This window comes from Heloderma suspectum, chromosome 4, assembly GCF_057233095.1.
Source record: "Heloderma suspectum isolate Gila_16-S chromosome 4, 16-S_ref, whole genome shotgun sequence".
NCBI lineage: Eukaryota > Metazoa > Chordata > Lepidosauria > Squamata > Helodermatidae > Heloderma > Heloderma suspectum.
Genome location: NC_139461.1, coordinates 116584533 through 116602199, shown reverse-complemented (window position 1 = coordinate 116602199; position 17667 = coordinate 116584533). Strand labels below are relative to the sequence as shown.

The 17667-nt window shown below is 43.0% G+C and overlaps 1 protein-coding gene across 3 annotated transcripts in view; it reads right to left on the bottom strand.

Moving 5' to 3' along the window:
- The window catches only part of KDSR (3-ketodihydrosphingosine reductase), a 38565-nt gene extending 21301 nt beyond the window's left edge, over positions 1 to 17264 (bottom strand). For all 3 annotated transcript variants that reach the window (XR_014790270.1, XR_014790271.1, XM_084850507.1), the window contains exons 1-3: positions 16981 to 17264; positions 9825 to 9914; positions 5001 to 5057 (exon numbers count right to left, since the gene is read on the bottom strand). Coding sequence is in view for 1 of the 3 variants with exons in the window: in XM_084850507.1 (XP_084706633.1) it covers positions 5001 to 5057; positions 9825 to 9914; positions 16981 to 17109 (276 nt within the window). In the remaining 2 variants the exon portion in view is untranslated. The remainder of the gene's footprint in view (positions 1 to 5000; positions 5058 to 9824; positions 9915 to 16980) is intronic.
- Between the last annotated feature and the right edge of the window lie 403 nt (positions 17265 to 17667).

Genomic DNA, 17667 nt, shown 5'->3' with positions numbered 1-17667 from the left:
TAATCAGACTAGTCCATGATCAGGTTTAGCCCCATTGTCCCACTTTCGTATGTCTGCATATTCAATTTCATCTGCATTTTAAAGCACTGCCTGTGTATCTAAACAGCCTGTTAAGTTTTTGGAAACAGATGCTGCAATGTAACAAGTAAACGGTGTCAGATTGTAAAAACTACTTTGATAATCACAGGTGATTAGTAATTAAGGACAGTATTAGCTAATCATATTGCACAAATAATCATACCTTCACTTGGGTACTGGCTGCCACTGCTATTTTGCCACTAATCAGATTGTAAGGCACCTATGAAAGTTCTTACTAGCTCAAAGGTGAGGAACATACTGCAGCTTAAACCTTCACTTTCCAAAATAATTCATGGTGTGTCCTAAACAGCTCACCAAGACAAAATTTAAAATGAAGTAAAACTTCTAACATCTCCATTACAGACACTATATGTGAGGGAGGTAGACAACAACACCAGACACCTAATCCAGCTCAGCTAGTTTTGTTTTATTTCATGTATATGGTTCAATGTATTTGTTAGATTTTATTAAATATCATGAGCTGCTTTGAGGACTTGTTAAAAATCAGAATATAAATTCACTAAGGGAGCAGTCCTATGGCCATTAGTCAGCAGCTAGATAGCCATAGGATATCTGTGGTTTTCCGGGAACTGACCTTGGAGCCGGCCCGCTGTAGAGGAAAACCACTGGAAGACTATTGTATATCGAGGAGATAGGGATGGTGTGCCACAGTTGTTCCTTCTATTCCCATGTCTCCTGGAAGACCTTAAAACTTAGGCCTCCTTAAGGCCTTTAGTGTGAAATTCAGTTTTCAGAGTTGGTTGCGGGTGGGGATAGCACAAATGCGGGAGGATGACATGAACAATGGTATGGCCTTGGAGTGTGGGAGGGTACCATCTGGCTATGGTCCATTCACTTCACCTAATCTTTTGAGTGGTACAGATATGACATACATCATCAGGTGGCTTAAGCATATCAGGGGTGATTAATTAAGGTGCTGTCCTAAGCAGCATGTAACACTCAAGAGACTAAGGTATAAAAAAGCCCCACAGGAGCTTCGATGCAGACCTGACTGGGAAAGTGCTGCATGCCGGCCGTATACTGGGGTCTCCTCGTTGTTGTTCCACTGGGGCTCCCGACAACTGATTGAGGACTGCTTGCTTGGTACTGTATATTCTTCCTGATATCCTTTTGCCTGCTTTAAATAAAATCCTTTGAGTTCAACTCACCTGTGTGCTTATTGCTCCTGAATCCAAAAAGAACCCTTGCCTTTGGCAAGACACGCGCCGAAGTTGGCTCCTGGAGAACTGATCTCCTCCCACAGTCCCATGCTCCGCGTTCGCAAGAGGAGCATGGAGCAGCCAAAATGCGTTCCCAGAGAGCGTTCCGGGGCGGGGAGGGCGGAAATGGCTGTACAACACATCCAGTGTGTTGTACAGCAGCCTCCTCCCCTGCTCCGCCCTCGAGCAGCTAGACAGCCGCAATCGGCTGTCTAGCCAAAAATGCAGGGCAGGAGAAGTGCGGAAGGAACAATCTCCTCTGTGCTTCTCCTGCTCTGCAGTGGATAGGTGGTCGCCTCTGAGTTCGGAGGCGGCTGCCTATCTGCATAGGATTGTGCCCTAAGTGTGCAATCCTATGCATGTTCAGACAGAAAATAGTTACCTGGGGAATTCTGGGAGTGGTAGGAATTTTTTTCTGTCTAAACATGCATAGGATTGCACCTTAAATAAATTACCAAAGACTGATTCATATAATAATACTAAGGTCTTCTTTGAATCACCTCCATGCAAAAGTTGCCATGTAAAGACACTGCTATCCAAGATAAAAATGGCGATTGATTCAGGGCAGATACTATACCAGTTGTATGTATTTCAGTGATCTAAAAAATATAGCCGCTTCAAATATTAACAGCATAATCCTATACATGTCTACACAAGAGTCCCACTGAGTTCAAAGGGGCTTAGTCTCAGGTAATTGGGTATAAGATTGCAGTTTAAAATGCAGCTTACTTGGGTGACATGGAATATTTTCACATTATTTATGAATGACCATGGATAATATCCTAGATGTAAGAACGATTTCTGCAGAATCGCAAACTGTTCTTTTTATTAAACAGAGGCCACTAGATACCGTATATCAAGTATATTAGTCTTGTTGCTTCCATTTTATGTGAAATTAAAACAAATTGGCAGCTATCTTAAACTGCAACAGAAGTATTACCACTGTAGCACACAATAGTACCCAAATGAGGCATTTGCCTGTATAATGTGTTATCTTGTTATCTAGTAAAGAAGGAACAGTCAGTCTTTAGAGCACATAAGAGGAAATAGTGATAGTACTGATGCTTTATTTTCTAGTTAAATGAGCTGTCGTGTGCATATTATGCCCTTTGAACATACGCACAGATATAGTTCATCGTTCTTTCTCTCTACCTCCTTCCACTCATCATTTTTTTCTTCCTCTCTTTCCCTTGTACATTTAAATTGGTACAAAAAACAACCATTGCTTATAAAATTGGCTATTATTTTTGGTAAACTTGTGTTTTTAATCCTATTGGTGACAATCTAGAGCACAATTATATGTGCTGGAGATCCACCATATTTCATCACAACTTCAGATAGCTCTGCTATGCCACTGACTTTGTATAAAAAGGCAGGCAGTATACCAGCAGAATCCCAATCCTGTCTCGGGTGCCCAACACCAGGTACAGACCCTCAAAAATGGCTGGCTGTTGGATGGCGTATCTGATCAGGGAGATGGAATCCCTACAGACCAAGGCTCCTCCACCCTCCCCTTGTCCAACTTGGTGCTGCATAAGAAATCCTGGTGTGAGATATACACCCTTCATCCAGCCAAGTTTCAGCGACATAAATCAAATTCTCCCACTCCTAAACACATTGCAAGCCTTAGTTGACCCCAGAAAACCCACCAAGAACTCAGCCCTAACCAACTAAACTAATACCAGTACTGACCTTTCACACACCATCTGGATATTACAGAGAAGAAGCCCCCGAACAACTCTCCCTATCCTGCTGTTTTGTTTTGATGTTCCATCTTCAAAACGACTGGCCTTCCCCTTGGCCCTCTCTGAAAGGATGCCCCAAAGGGACAACCCTTTTCGTGTCACCCCTTTGGTGGCAACCCACTGCCAGAAGAAGCCTTCCAGATAAGACCCACTTCCGAGGAAGTAGCTGTGCTTCAAACAGAGATGCGTCCTTAATGGGCGAGCCTGATCCTCCTTGCTTGCTGTTTCCAGGGGCTGGTGTTGGCTCTTTCCTACAGCAATGGTTGCACCCTGGAGGAAGCTAGACAGCAGAAGCTCCCGCTGCTGAGTTCGCTGCTCTGACATGTACCACTTGCCTATGGGTCAGTCATAAAGCATGTGTCTTACATTGCCTACGTCTATGTATGACTGTGGCCTAGGTATAACCCATTCTTTAACAAAGGTGTTTCAAATTATCTCTGAAATTATTTAATGCAGTGTATTATTGACTGATTGGATTTGAACTCCACCTTTCTACCAAGAAAAATGGCACTCAAGGTGGCTTACAGTCATAACTAAAACTTGATTAAAACAATTATAAAACAAATGCATTAAAACACAGCAATAACAATAAAATAGCAGCCAAACCAGTAAGACCCAGTTACACACCAAAGGCCTGCTTGAATAAAACGATCTAGACAGCAGAGCAGGAGAGAATTCCACAGCCTGGGAGCAGCTCCAAGAAGGCCCTCTCTTGCATTGCCACCAAACGCACCTCTGAAGGTGGCAGTACTGAGAGAAGGGCCTCTCCAGAAGATCTTAAGAGCCAGGCAGGCTCATACGGGAGAAGGAAATCTTTCAGGCATCCTGGTCCTAACCACATAGGGCTTTACAGCTCATAGCCAGCACTTTGAATTGTGCCTGGAAACAGACCAGTAGCCAGTGAAGCTGTTGTATCAAAGGACTTGTGTGCTTCCTGTAACCAGCTCTGGTCAACAGTCTAGTCACAGCATTTTGAACCATCTGAAGGTTCTGAACAGTTTTCAAAGGCAGCCCCATGTAGAGCACATTACAGTAGTCCAAATGGGATGTAATTAAGATATGCATGATGTGGTCAGAGCAGACATTTCTAGGAATAGGTGCAGTTGGCACAGTAGCCTCAGCTGTGCAAATGTACTCCAAGTCACTGCCAAGATCTAGGCATCCAGGTTCAGAGTCCAGAAGTACACTCAAACTGCAAGCCTGAGTCTTCAGGGGAAGCGTAACCCCATCCAGCACGGGTTGAATCCCTATTCCCTGATCTACCTTTGACTAACTAGGAGTACCTCTGTCTAGTCTGGATTAATCTTCAATTTGTTTGCCTTCATTCAATCCATTACAGACATCAGACACCGATTTAGAACTAAAACAGCTACCTTGGATACAGATGTAAAGGAAAGTTGGGTGTCATCAACATACTGGTGGCACCGAACTCCAAAAATCTGGACAATCTCTTCCAACAGCTTAATGTATATATTAGATAGCATGAGGGATAAGATGGAGCCCTGAGGGATACCACAGGGCAATGGTCACAGCATAGAACAGGAATTCTCCAACACCACCTTCTGAAATTGCCCTTCCAAGAAGGACCAGAGGAACTGGACATGTATCAACTATGACATCAAAGTTGGCACAGATATGATTGATTTTATCTGCAATGTGTTGTGCAAATTGGTCATAATGACCTATCAAGTGGTCCACCTTTTGTTCTTGTGGACCAGAGTGTAATAGCCACTTGACCCACCCAGAATAGCTCAGCTGGGCGACTATGTGCAAACTGTACTGTATAATTTCTTAAAGCACAAGATACTTTAAGAAGACATCAAATTTTCCTCTTATGCATATACACTACAATTCAAGTATTGCTGCTCTATCTGAACATTAAATTATTGGCAGAAAGGGATATGCATTCTCTTACAACTGGGACACCGCTGGTAGTGATAGGAGATAGCAATCTTACCTGCTTATCATTAACTGAGAATTTCTCAATTTCTCTCTTTGCCTCTGTCAGCCGGCTCTGGAAATAAACAAACATAATCTGAAACATTCTACTAAAATAATTAAGATGAGTAAAACTGAAGTACTTTTGAAGTCATTTAATAAGTCCATTAAAAAAACCATATAGCACCTAGTATTCAGGTGCCTTATAAATACTCAAGGGGTAGCCATGACCTATTAGGTCATCAATTTAAGGATGTAAGAATAGCTGTGCTGGATCAGACCAAAGGCCTATTTAGTCCAGTTTTCTGTTCCCACAGCGGCCAAACAGATGTTCATGGGAAGCTCACAAGCAGAGCATGAGCACAATAGTACTTTCCTGCTCATGGTCCCCAGCAACTGGTATTAAGATGCATGCTACCTCAGATACTGGAGGTAGCATACAGCCATCATAATTAGTAGCCACTGACAACTTTATCCTGCCAAGTCTACAAATATTAATAACTCTGCTTCTTCAACTTCAACCAGATCAACCATTATACTTCATTTTCAGAAGTTTGCTTTGCATTTGCCTGTGTTACACCGCAGTGCAATCTTGTGTATGTCTACTCAGAAGTAAGTTCCACTGTGTTCATTGGGACTTACTCCCAGTAAGTGTGCACAGGACTACAGCCTTAATTCTCAGTCTACCACTTCTCAAGACAGCATACTGCATTACAAGACAGCTACGTAAAACCCATTATTAGTCAAAGTTCCCAATGGCAATGTCTACCAGTGACAGGGATGCAGGAAGTGCGTAAGTGAACCCTTTAATTGAAAACATTTGTCACAGTCTACACAGTCCCCAACCTAGTGCCCTCTAGATGTTTTAGACTACAACTCAGATCAGTCTCAGCTAGTACGGCCAATGGTCAGGAATGATGAGAGTTGCAGTATCTGGAGGGTGCCTGGTTGGGGAAGACTGGTCCACAGCTAGCCCACCAGTCCTCAACACAGGTCTCTTAACCCTTTCTTAAATGGAATTCTGTCCACATACTATTGTAACTGTCAGGGTGGAAACTGAGCTGATAGAACCCCAGAGCAGTTCTGATTCTGAGGAGGAACAGCAATCCGTGGGAGAGGAGCCAGCTCACCCCCCACAGGCACAGCAGCTGGCAGAGATTCCTCCTGCCGGCATTCCTGAGATAGTGACCCTGGCAGTGAGAGAGTGCGGGGGGGGGGGGGGTTTGCTGGACACTCGACGCCAAGAGCGACGACAGCTGGAGGGCGCAGAAAGGAGGCTTAGCGCTCGTTTGGCGCACAAGCAACGGTCGCATCCTGAGGACCCAAGGGAAAGAGGGAGGAACTCTCCCTAGCCCATAAGTTCAGGGTCTTCCCGTAATTCTCCTTCTAACAGGGACCAACTGCCTAACCTGGAGCATAGGCTACTCTGCTGTTCCTTGCTTAGTCGCTGGTGATTAGCATCTGAAAGAGTCATTAAGTTGTAAAAGGATTAAAGCCTTGAAAAGAATCCTTTTGTCAGTGTCTTGAGTTAGCTATTGGAGTAGACTGAAAGAGGCCGCCAGGGCGCTCCTGACAGTAAAATCACACATACTTGCAAACAAAATCAATTCTGATGGGCATTTTTAGCTCAACGGTTTTAGCTCAGGTGTTGCATATATCATTATGATGTTCTGTGATGCTTTTTTTTTTACTGTTGTTTGCTCTTATTATTAGGTTTGTCTTTAATTTTAGCAATTTGTATTTTTATTGGTAAAATTTATCAGAGAAGTGGAATTGTTTGTTGTTTATTCGTTCAGTCGCTTCCGACTCTTCGTGACTTCATGGACCAGCCCACACCAGAGCTTCCTGTCAGCCGTCGCCACCCCCAGCTCCCCCAAGGTCGAGCCCGTCACCTCCAGAATATCATCCATCCACCTTGCCCTTGGTCGGCCCCTCTTCCTTTTGCTTTCCACTTTCCCTAGCATCAGCATCTTCTCCAGGGTATCCTGTCTTCTCATGATGTGGCCAAAGTACTTCAGTTTTGCCTTTAATATCATTCCCTCATGTGAGCAGTCTGGCTTTATTTCCTGGAGTATGGACTGGTTTGATCTTCTGGCAGTCCAAGGCACTCTCAGAATTTTCCTCCAGCACCACAATTCAAAAGCATCTCTCTTCCTTCGCTCAGCCTTCCTTATGGTCCAGCTCTCGCAGCCATAGGTTACTACGGGGAATACCATTGCTTTAACTATGCGGACCTTTGTTGTCAGTGTGATGTCTCTGCTCTTCACTATTTTATCAAGGTTTGTCATTGCTCTCCTCCCAAGAAGTAAACGTCTTCTGATTTCCTGGCTGCAGTCAGCGTCTGCAGTGATCTTTGCGCCTAGGAAGACAAAGTCTGTCACTGCCTCCACGTTTTCTCCCTCTATTTGCCAGTTATCAGTCAAGCTGGTTGCCATAATCTTGGTTTTTTTGAGGTTTAATCCAGCTTTTGCACTTTCTTCTTTCACCTTCGTCATGAGGTTCTTCAGCTCCTCCTCGCTTTCAGCCATCAAAGTGGTATCATCTGCATATTGGAGATTATTGTTTCTTCCAGCGGTTTAAACTCCACCCTTGGCTTCATCAAGCCCAGCACGTCGCATGATGTGTTCTGCGTACAGGTTGAATAGGTAGGGTGAGAGTATACAACCTTGCCGTACTCCTTTCCCAATCTTAAACCAGTCCGTTGTTCCGTGGTCTGTTCTTACCGTTGCTACTTGGTCGTTATACAGATTCCTCAGGAGGCAGACAAGATGACTTGGTATCCCCATACCACCAAGAACTTGCCACAATTTGTGATGATCCACACAGTCAAAGGCTTTAGAATAGTCAATAAAACAGAAATGGATGTTTTTCTGAAACTCCCTGGCTTTCTCCATTATCCAGCGGATATTGGCAATTTGGTCTCTAGTTCCTCTGCCTTTTCTAAACCCAGCTTGTACATCTGGCAATTCTCGTTCCATGACTTGCTGGAGTCTACCTTGCAAGATCTTGAGCATTACCTTACTGGCATGTGAAATAAGTGCCACTGTTCGATAGTTTGAACATTCTTTAGTGTTTCCTTTTTTTGGTATGGGGATATAGGTTGATTTTTCCAATCTGTTGTCCATTCTTGTGTTTTCCAAATTTGCTGGCATATGGCATGCATCACCTTGACAGCATAATCTTGCAAGATTTTAAACAGTTCAGCAAGGATACTGTCATCTCCTGCTGCCTTGTTATTAGCAATGCTTTTTAAGGCCCATTCAACCTCACTCTTCAGGATGTCTGGCTCTAGCTCACTGACCACACCGTCAAATCTATCCCCGATATTATTATCCTTCCTATTCAGATCTTCCGTATATTCTTGCCACCTTTTCTTGATCTCTTCTGCTTCTCTTAGGTCCTTGCCATCTTTGTTTTTGATCATACCCATTTTTGCCTGGAATTTCTCTCCGATGTTTCTAATTTTCTGGAAGAGGTCTCTTGTCCTTCCTATTCTATTATCTTCTTCCGCTTCCGCGCATTGCTTGTTTAAAAATAATTCCTTCTCTCTTCTGGCTAACCTCTGGAATTTTGCATTTAATTGGGCATATCTCCCCCTAGCACTGTTGCCTTTTGCTTTCCTTCTTTCTTGGGCTGCTTCCAGTGTCTCAGCAGACAGCCATCTTGCCTTCTTGGTTTTCTTTTTCTTTGCGACTTTTTTGCTGCCGCCTCCTGAACAATGTTGCGAACTTCTGTCCATAGTTCTTCCGGGGCCCTATCTACTAAATCTAGTCCCTTAAATCTATTCTTCAACTCCACTGCATATTCATGAGGAATATTAGTGAGCTCATATCTAACTGATCTGTGGGTCTTCCCTATTCTCTTTAGTCTGATTCTAAATTGTGCAATAAGAGAAGTGGAATATAAACGCTCAAATAAAACATAAAATAGGCGCTTCCGACAACAACACCCAATCAAAACCTCACAGCAGTGTAAATAACCCAAGCTACTTACCCATACCTATCTGTGTCACTGGGGTGATTTGAGTATAGAGTCCGGAAGATCACTTGCCCAGAGGGAATTCTTACCTGTCCTGGCTGTGAGCTAATTGCAAGGCTGAAATACTTATACTGATTTAAAGCTTTGTGTTTTCCCCTAACACCAATGAGGACTGAAATTCTGTTTTTTGTATGTTGTTATATAGGAAGACTTAGGGTACAGACTGAGGATGGCTTTGAGTGTATGAAGCAAAAAAGTGTCTCATGCTCAAAATGCAGAACGAATGTGTAATATCCTGAAGAGGTAGATACACATCTCCGCTATGGCAAGGTGTATAGCCAGTTCAGGCAGATGAGCAAATTCCCCATTCAGATGCTACGCTACAAGAAGAATGCAAGAAGTTGGTGCATTAATCTCTGCCTCAATGCAATGTCCAAAGACACTGGTAAGCTTGATAATTATTTTAGACTAAATGTTTTTCCATGTCCCTCCTTTCTTCAAAGTGGGTGGGGAAAGTTATTACAAATGCAATGAAATATAGCCAAAACAAACAGCAACTTTTCTTTTACTTAAACATTTTAGCAAGCTGGAACCACATATTCAGGAACTAAGTTAAGAACAGTGCTTCTTTATTCTGAAAAAACAAAAGGTGCCCAAATCCAGCTAAAGTTAGCAATCGCTCACTTAAGCCCAGTTGCTTTCTCAATGGGCCTTAGTCTCAGCTAACTTTAGTTGTATTGGAACCAGGGAATTTAACTATTTAATTAAATAGCAGGGCCTTAGTTAAAGTTATTGTTACTTTAAAAACCTCTCATTAAATGCTTAAGGGCATCACAGTTGCTAAATAAACATGCTAGAAATTTACCTCATTTCTTGCAATTAGTGTTATGAAAGCACCTTGTTTAAAGCATTCAATAGCAATGCTTTTCCCGATACCACTGGAGCCACCAGTTACCTTGAAAAGAAAAGAAAGAAAAGAGCACACAGATTAAATCCATACAGTTGACTATATTATTATAAACCTCTTAAAAGCCGGAGAGTGGTCACACTCGGGACCAGTTCGCGTGCATGAACAGCTTGTTCCCCTTCGCCCCCATGCACAATGGGATGCTTCCTGCTATCACGGAAGGGTCCGGTTGATAAGCCCTGTGCCACCACCCCTTTGGCACGACAACAGGAAACTGGTTATTATATCCTCTTTATGACCTGGCATCTGACTGCCAAGATGCACCTAAGCACCGCATGCTTGGAAGCATTCACTCTCATCTGGCCCCAAGCTAGTTAGACATCTTTATTTTTTTAAAAAAACAGACAATAAGATTAGTGTTGCTGTAAAAAGTATAATTATTTAAATATTATGTATCTCATTACTGTAGTAGTAGTCCTCTAAAAGCCTCAAGCACTTCTGATGTCATTGGATAGCTCCAACAACATACTTCTTACTGAAGTATATTAATTTTACTATGCTTGGGAATGAAGGAAGCCTGCTGTGGATCAGCTTTCTACACCTGTCTCACAAAAAAGGGGTTGCAAAACCAGGCCATCGGACTTCTCACAACCTTTGAATCTGACCCTAACAGTATTGCACCTAAAGTACATGACATATTATCAGAATTAACTAGAATGTTAGAAGGAAACTTGGGAGAGAGTTGAAAGAAATCATAGATTTCCCTCGAAAATAGAACAAAAAACCCTTCAAGTCAATCTCAGCAAAAATTGGAGAGTATACATTAAACATAATCAATCCACTCCTATGTTCCAAGGCAGTCCCCAGGCCTACCAAGGTGTCAATAGTTTTGAGTACCTTTGTTTTACAGATATCTTAATAAAATTTTCTACATGATATAACATTTAAATCACAGTAAGGGCACAACCCTATGGGGATAGTTGGCCACCTCCGAACCCTCCTCTGCGCTCTAGCTGCCCTGCATTTGTGGCTAGATGGCCGATTTTGGCTAACTGGGGCATAGCGGAGAGGGGGTGGACGGCGGACAGTGCACAGGAATTGTCATAACAACGCTTCTGTGGTTCCCCTCCCTGCTCTGGAAATACCTCCTTTTTGCCCGCTCCGCGCTACTCTTATGAGGGCAGAGCCAGGGATGAACCGTGTCCCCTACAAGGGGGCAGGGAGTTGGGTTTCTGGGAACCGAAAAATCCTATGGCTGTCTAGAGGCCATAGGATTGCACCCTAAGTAAATTATGTGATTAATTTTCCTCTTCAAATATTTCAGGTCAAATACTCGTGGTGTATTAGGACAAAAAAATAACATGGGGTATTTTAAGATTTGTGTTTATTACAAGTAGTAAAGTAAAATAGAATTTAAAAATGTATTTCCTTTTGTTATTGTAATATACATACAGATATTTGTACATATCCATAGCAATGAATACATATGAAATGCATGTATATGAAAATACAACTTTTTATCAATTATACACAAGCTTCAACAAAAGCACACCAGTTATCCAAATAAGTATCCATTCGAAGGTGGCTATATGCCACCTATTCAAATATTGAAATCATTTAAGGTCCTCAATCCATTGCATTCTAGGAGGTGAGTGTTTATGCTTCCAATGTTGTGATATCAGTCTTTTGGCTGTCAAAAGGAAATCCAAAGGGAATCCATTTATGCTTACCATTTGTTAAATTCCAAGAAACAGCTAGATAATTTAAAAGAGCCTGTACATCAGCAAGTAATACAGACTGTTCCAGTACAAAATCTATGCATAGACAAGACACTTTCCTGCTGGCTATGGAAAATATGAGCGGTAAAGATGACCCAAATACCCCCTCCATGCATTGGAGGAGTACTCCATGCACTGCACTCCATGTAAGAGTTCTCTATGCATTTTGTCTTCTGCAAGAAGAAATGTAAAGTCTGTTGGAAATAAAGTTGTGTGTGACTAAAATGTCATGAGTATAATGAACCAAATTTAACAGCAGCAGAACAATGACAAATGGAATGACTTTCTGGTGACTCATATTTGTTTAATCTAGAACAGAGATAAGCAATAATTATCTAGAAACACAAAGACAACTGCATCTCTTATGGCTTAAATACACAACAGCATAAAGACATTTCTAGTGTGACACTGAAACCTCTAAAAGATATTCTCCATAAACTGCCACCAATAATATTTAGCATTAATCAGAGTATTTCAAGTATTCAAAGTATTCTCAATACGTTCAACTCTTGATGGGGACCTGACCTCTAAGATTATCCTCAGCCCTTGTACTACATTGTATAAAGGAAGGTATGTAGGAATTAAGGTGAGACACAAAGATATCAACCCTTTTCAGTATCAGTTATCTCTTGGATTTAAACTAGGTAATAAATATCACCAAGCAGAGGTTGCTATTTTGAAATGTTAAATATGTAGCTTGTTTGCAGGACTGACTTTCTTTATATTTGCATGAGGTGGCTTCCTTCAAACAGCCCAGCAAAGGTTTTAGCTGTTTTAGCCTTGGTGACAGCCAGGAACAGTAAATTATTTCAACTCCTAATGCCCCAAAATAATCCTTCCAAGCACCAGTTTTTACAGGCTCACCAAGACTTCAAATTCATAGGCATCAGCATCAAACTTAAGTACCTGGGCAATTAGATGCATCTGGGATTTTTCCAGTCCTGATTTTTGATGTCAACTTTTAAAATATCCTTTGGGCTCTGAAATGCATAATTTACCTATCTTGACATCAAAAAAACTTTTAAAGAAAGCCACTTGAGAAATTTAAAGTAATGGTACCTGTTCAGTGTACCATTACAAATGAATGATTCTTCCCATTTCTCCTTCCCAGAACCTCCTATTTTTAAAGAAGAGCAAAGACTTCTGGCTTCCCCCCCTCCCCCAATTGTCCCCTTCCCATAGACTCATGTCAATAAATAGGTCACCAAGCAAAGGAGATGACTTGCTGTCACTCAATAGGTGGTGCTGTTACAAAAGAATCTATCATAAACAATATAGTGGAATGGAGAAGTAAAGGGCTAACTGAAGAATCTGCAAATGCAAGGGAAATATTTTGCTTAGGGTGTAATTCAGTATTAGAATCCCTATCCAAGTATGCAGGGTACTTTTTAAGATCCATTGAGCCTATCTCAGGGACTCTGCAATTTCCTTAGCAAGTTAAGAAAATACAGACTATGTTGCCACAAGGCTCAAATGGGTAAAATATGGATGTAAGCTATTCTAGGCCTGAAGCTGCTCTGGGCTGGGCAAGTGCAAGTTAGAGGGACAAAAACAACGGTACCCATTTCTTGACAATCGATGTCAGGTTAATGACTGAAAGAATATATATGCACTCACTTCCAAACAAGAGACGTAGGTCCTGAAACCACATGGCTGTGGAAGGACCAGCTGGTCTAAGGTGAAAAAAATATTGATAAGGGGTAAGAAAGACAGTAAAAAATGTTTTAAGATACGTCTGGGCTGTGCTTTTAATTAAAGACAGATTTTAGGCAAGCCACGCACCATGGCAAGGCCAAGTTCCCAAGACTCCCAAGAATAGAAAAGGCCTTCAGTACAAAGCATTTTCAGGTTTCATGAAATCCTAGAAAAAGAATATATTGGCTCAACCTCTGGAGACAAAAAAACCCCTAGGAATTACTTCTTCTTCACCCACTCGATTCTGTTAGTGCTTTGGAAAAATAAATGAGCTGGCACCACACAAAAGAAGCCAGAACTCCAAAAACATTGCTAGAACAAGCAGAGATGCAATCTTCTATCATGGCTTCGTGTGATGAGAGCAAGACTTTTGCACTTCCATAAGGCAGCCATTATGGCCTAGTAATATGCCCCTTTAGAAACCCTAGAACATGAGTTCTCAAACTGCCAATGCAAGCTTTCCCATTTTCCCCTAGGGCAAAAAGACCCTCCCACCAACTGTATGAAAACGTGTAATCGGGGGCTTGCTTGCAGGCCATATGCAAACATTAACTGAAGCGTGTTATGACATCATCCTTGTCTATACAAAGAGCAATTCGAGTTTGTTTCCACCATACCTCCTTGTGGCAATAATGGTGTCAGTGTTGCTAGTAAGAGGAGAGTGTAGGTGTATGTCCATGTAGGAAGATAAAGTGATTGCAGATAAAGTCCCTTACGAAAGACAGTGTGATGGATATCTATTAAGTATAAGTATTAAGTATTTAAGGATGCAATCCTATACATGTTTGGACAGAAAAAAGTCTAAACTGACTGGGGAATCCTGGGAGTTGTAGGTCTTTTTTCTGTCTAAACAGGCATAGAATTGCACCCTAAGTATCATTAAAAAAAACAAAAGAATGGGAGCGGGTCTTAAGTGACCTGGGCTGTGAGCCCTTCGAAGACAAGGATCTACCTTATTTATGTATAACTGCTGTACCCTCTTCCAAGCCCTGGTTAACTTTTTGTACGTACTGTCTCTGAAGAACTGAAGCCTTATTTGCTCTTAGGCAACTGTCTCAACTGATTAGAAGTATTTGTATTAGTAACTTCCCTGCTCTGTATCCTGTATGATTTGTTTGTGTAATTAAGAAATCTGCATATTCTGTTAGTAGTCCAATTGTCAGGGCCCAGCTTCAGCACTGCAGTGGGCATTGCAGGTTATAGCCAGGATTTGATTAGAAGTAGGCTGGAAGCCTCTGAAATGTCAGAATCTGTCTGAGCTCCTCAGAATCTGTGTGAGCTTATCTCTGTCACTGTTCTCAGAGCAGAGCCAGAGGGAGTCACCCAACTCCCTGTCCACCTGCTGGTTTGGTCTTGGCAGGTAGGAAGGCTGGAAGCTGTCCGTGAGAACCTGACAGAAGTGGGGTTTGCAGAATGGTCACCCAGGTTGAAGCAACAGTGCTGGAGGGCTGAGCAGTGATGCCTTGTTTAGACAGGGGCCTTGCTGAAAGGCTAAAGGCCCTTGGCTGTCAAAGGATCCAGAGGGGGTGCCTTACAGTCACGCCTTCCCTTTTAAGCTGATGCAAAGGCGACAGGCCTTGACCATGTAGCCTGGAGTTATCAACAAAAGATTCAAAGTTGGACTCTCTACGGGTGTGGTTTTGTTTAGGCCTTTCAAGAATTTATCCCTTGATTGCCTGGTGGGGTCATTCCAGGAATCATTCCCATTCCTTGCCCGGGGTTGGAATCCCATGTATGGATTGCCTGGGTTAGATATGCCAGGAATCCAGAGTCCCTTCCGTTGTGTTCAGAACCATGGAGATGGCAATGGGGAAACCATGTTGATGAGGATCTCAGTCACAGTAGCAGCGTTTAGCTTTGGACTGCCCTGGAATTACATAGAGCCTATCACTACTGACAATCAGCTACATGATTACTGAAGAGTATAACCATTAAGCTTTTGCTGTGAGATTTCCTGCAATAAAGAAATCTCACTGATTTGGGTGTCCTGTGTCAGACTGCCTGAGCATGTACGCTAGGGGATCAGGAAATCTGACACTAATAAAGCAGTAACTTTATAAAACTTTTATATGCATACCAGTAGTCCTTACTACTACATATCCACCCAGAATCCCTGGTCTTCAATCTAGGAAAGTCAAGATAACTCCCTCCTGTGATCCTTGGTTCTTTCATTGCACACATATATAAAAGTCCACAGAAAAAAGGAAAAAAGCTACGTGCAAGAAAGGAGAAGTCCTATCATGTGCGAAGACATATCCAAACCAAAAACTCCAAGAACCAGTAATAAGGTGTTTCGTTTACTTCACTGTATGACCACCATATATATAGCTTACATCATACATTTCATGGATAAAATGTATCATGCTATCTTGTAGTATAAATTACAAATGGGGAACTGGCATGAAGAATATTCTTGGTTCAAATTATGCACTTATCCCAGCAGCAAGAATGTCTGCCCAGTGGAGGAATAGGTGTGCATCTGTCCCCTCCATTACACTCATAATGCAAAATAATTTCTCCACAGAGGCCCAATTCATCCACTGTACCTCTTTAAAAAAGGGGGGGGGTGGGACAGCACATTTTTCATGCTTTCATATGTATAAGGCATCATGTGAAGTGCCTACATCACACATTACTTTACTTGCATGATAAAGCACATTACTCTAGGTGCACAGCGAGGGAGCTCTTCCACCATGTAAAAATTGTACCAGATAAGTATTGTTGATGTAATTTCCTCTGGGGCCCTGTCCACCTAAAACGAGGAAGAAGTACAATATCTGAATGGGTGTTAAGCTGAATTGACTTTAACCCAGCTCTCCTACGTACTACAAATCCTCTGTCCCCTCAACAGCAGGAAAAGACATTTATAGAACCAGAAATCCTACATACACCTTAAGTGTTTTAAAGCATGAACTACAAGTTACCATAACCTATACACTCTTATAGTCATTAAGATCAAGTGGTTATAAACAGGTACGGCATTGCATAAAAGCTTCCAAGCAGTAGCAATTAAAAAACAAACAGAACATAAAGCTATGTGCACACATCAGGTGCTATTAACCCTAAGGTAACATAAATATACCTTGTTTGGTTCAGGATTCGTAGCTTATATTTCTTCCAAGAAAAAACGGGAAAGGAAAGAAGAGGAGGGTCTAGCTTGACAATTTGGTTATTAGAATTTCACCTCATTTCTTCCTCAAAGCAAACAAGGATCATACAAGGAAGGAGGAGGTTTTAGGAACAAAATTCAGAAGAGGTTTAAATCAGAAGAGAACATCCTTTCCCCCTACTCTCAGACAATACCTTTCATCCCTTAAAAATTAAAGCCTAACACAACTATTTTGCTGTAGGCTAAACATAACCCAGTTCATTCACACCCTTTCTCATACCTAGTCAAGCGAAACAGCCCACAAGCCCTTTTTGATGGGATACCATGACGGTTAACACTCTCCTCAGAAATGTAGTTTTACGTGCGCGGTTGACACACACGTCCTTATTATATATATTATATAATACACACACACACACACACACACAAAGAGCAGAAAATGAGGGCTTCGAGGAAAGAGGGCAGGCTGGCCTCTTCCTGCCAGCCCTCTTCCTCCAACCCAAACCCGCAGCGACCTGCGCTAGCTTCTCACCACGACGTGAGCGCCGGACAGCGACAGGGGCTTGGGGCTGGTCGACGGCGACACCACGTAAAGCAGCAGCAGGAAGGCCACGACGAGGGCGACCCCGGTGGCCACCGCCAGCAGAACCGCCCCCGACATGTCTGCGAACGACACCCGAGAGCCGGGGACGCGTGACCAGGGCCCGGCGAGAAGGGAGCGCGCCCCCCGCCTCTCTCGCAGTCCCGGACTCACTGACCCGGTCAGCGAGGGAAGGCATAAAGCTGCTCCCACCGGAGGGAAGGCGAGAGGAGGACGGGGGGAGGGAAGAAAGCCGGCTCTGCCCCCCCATTGGCGGGCGAGAGCGAAACCGTGACACGATTGGCTGCCTGTGCTGGGAGGGGGAAAATAGGAACGGGGATCGGTGACGTCTTCGCCCGGCGATTGGCCCCCCGCTGCGGCGAGAAGGCTGGGAGATCGACGGCGCTCGGGTAAGAGGAGGGCGGCGGAGGCTTCGCTGTTTGTAGTTGGCCCCAGTTCCCGCCGGGGCACTAAAGGAGGAGGAGATACGCAAATAGCGTTTCTCCTTCTCCGCCCCGAGTCCGATTGGAAAGCCGCGCCCTGCCATGCGTCTTTATGAGGAAGTGTTTACGTAGCAGTCCTTAGGAGGGAGCAAACGCTTTCCATACTTAACCCCAAAACAGTCAGCGGGCGTGTTTG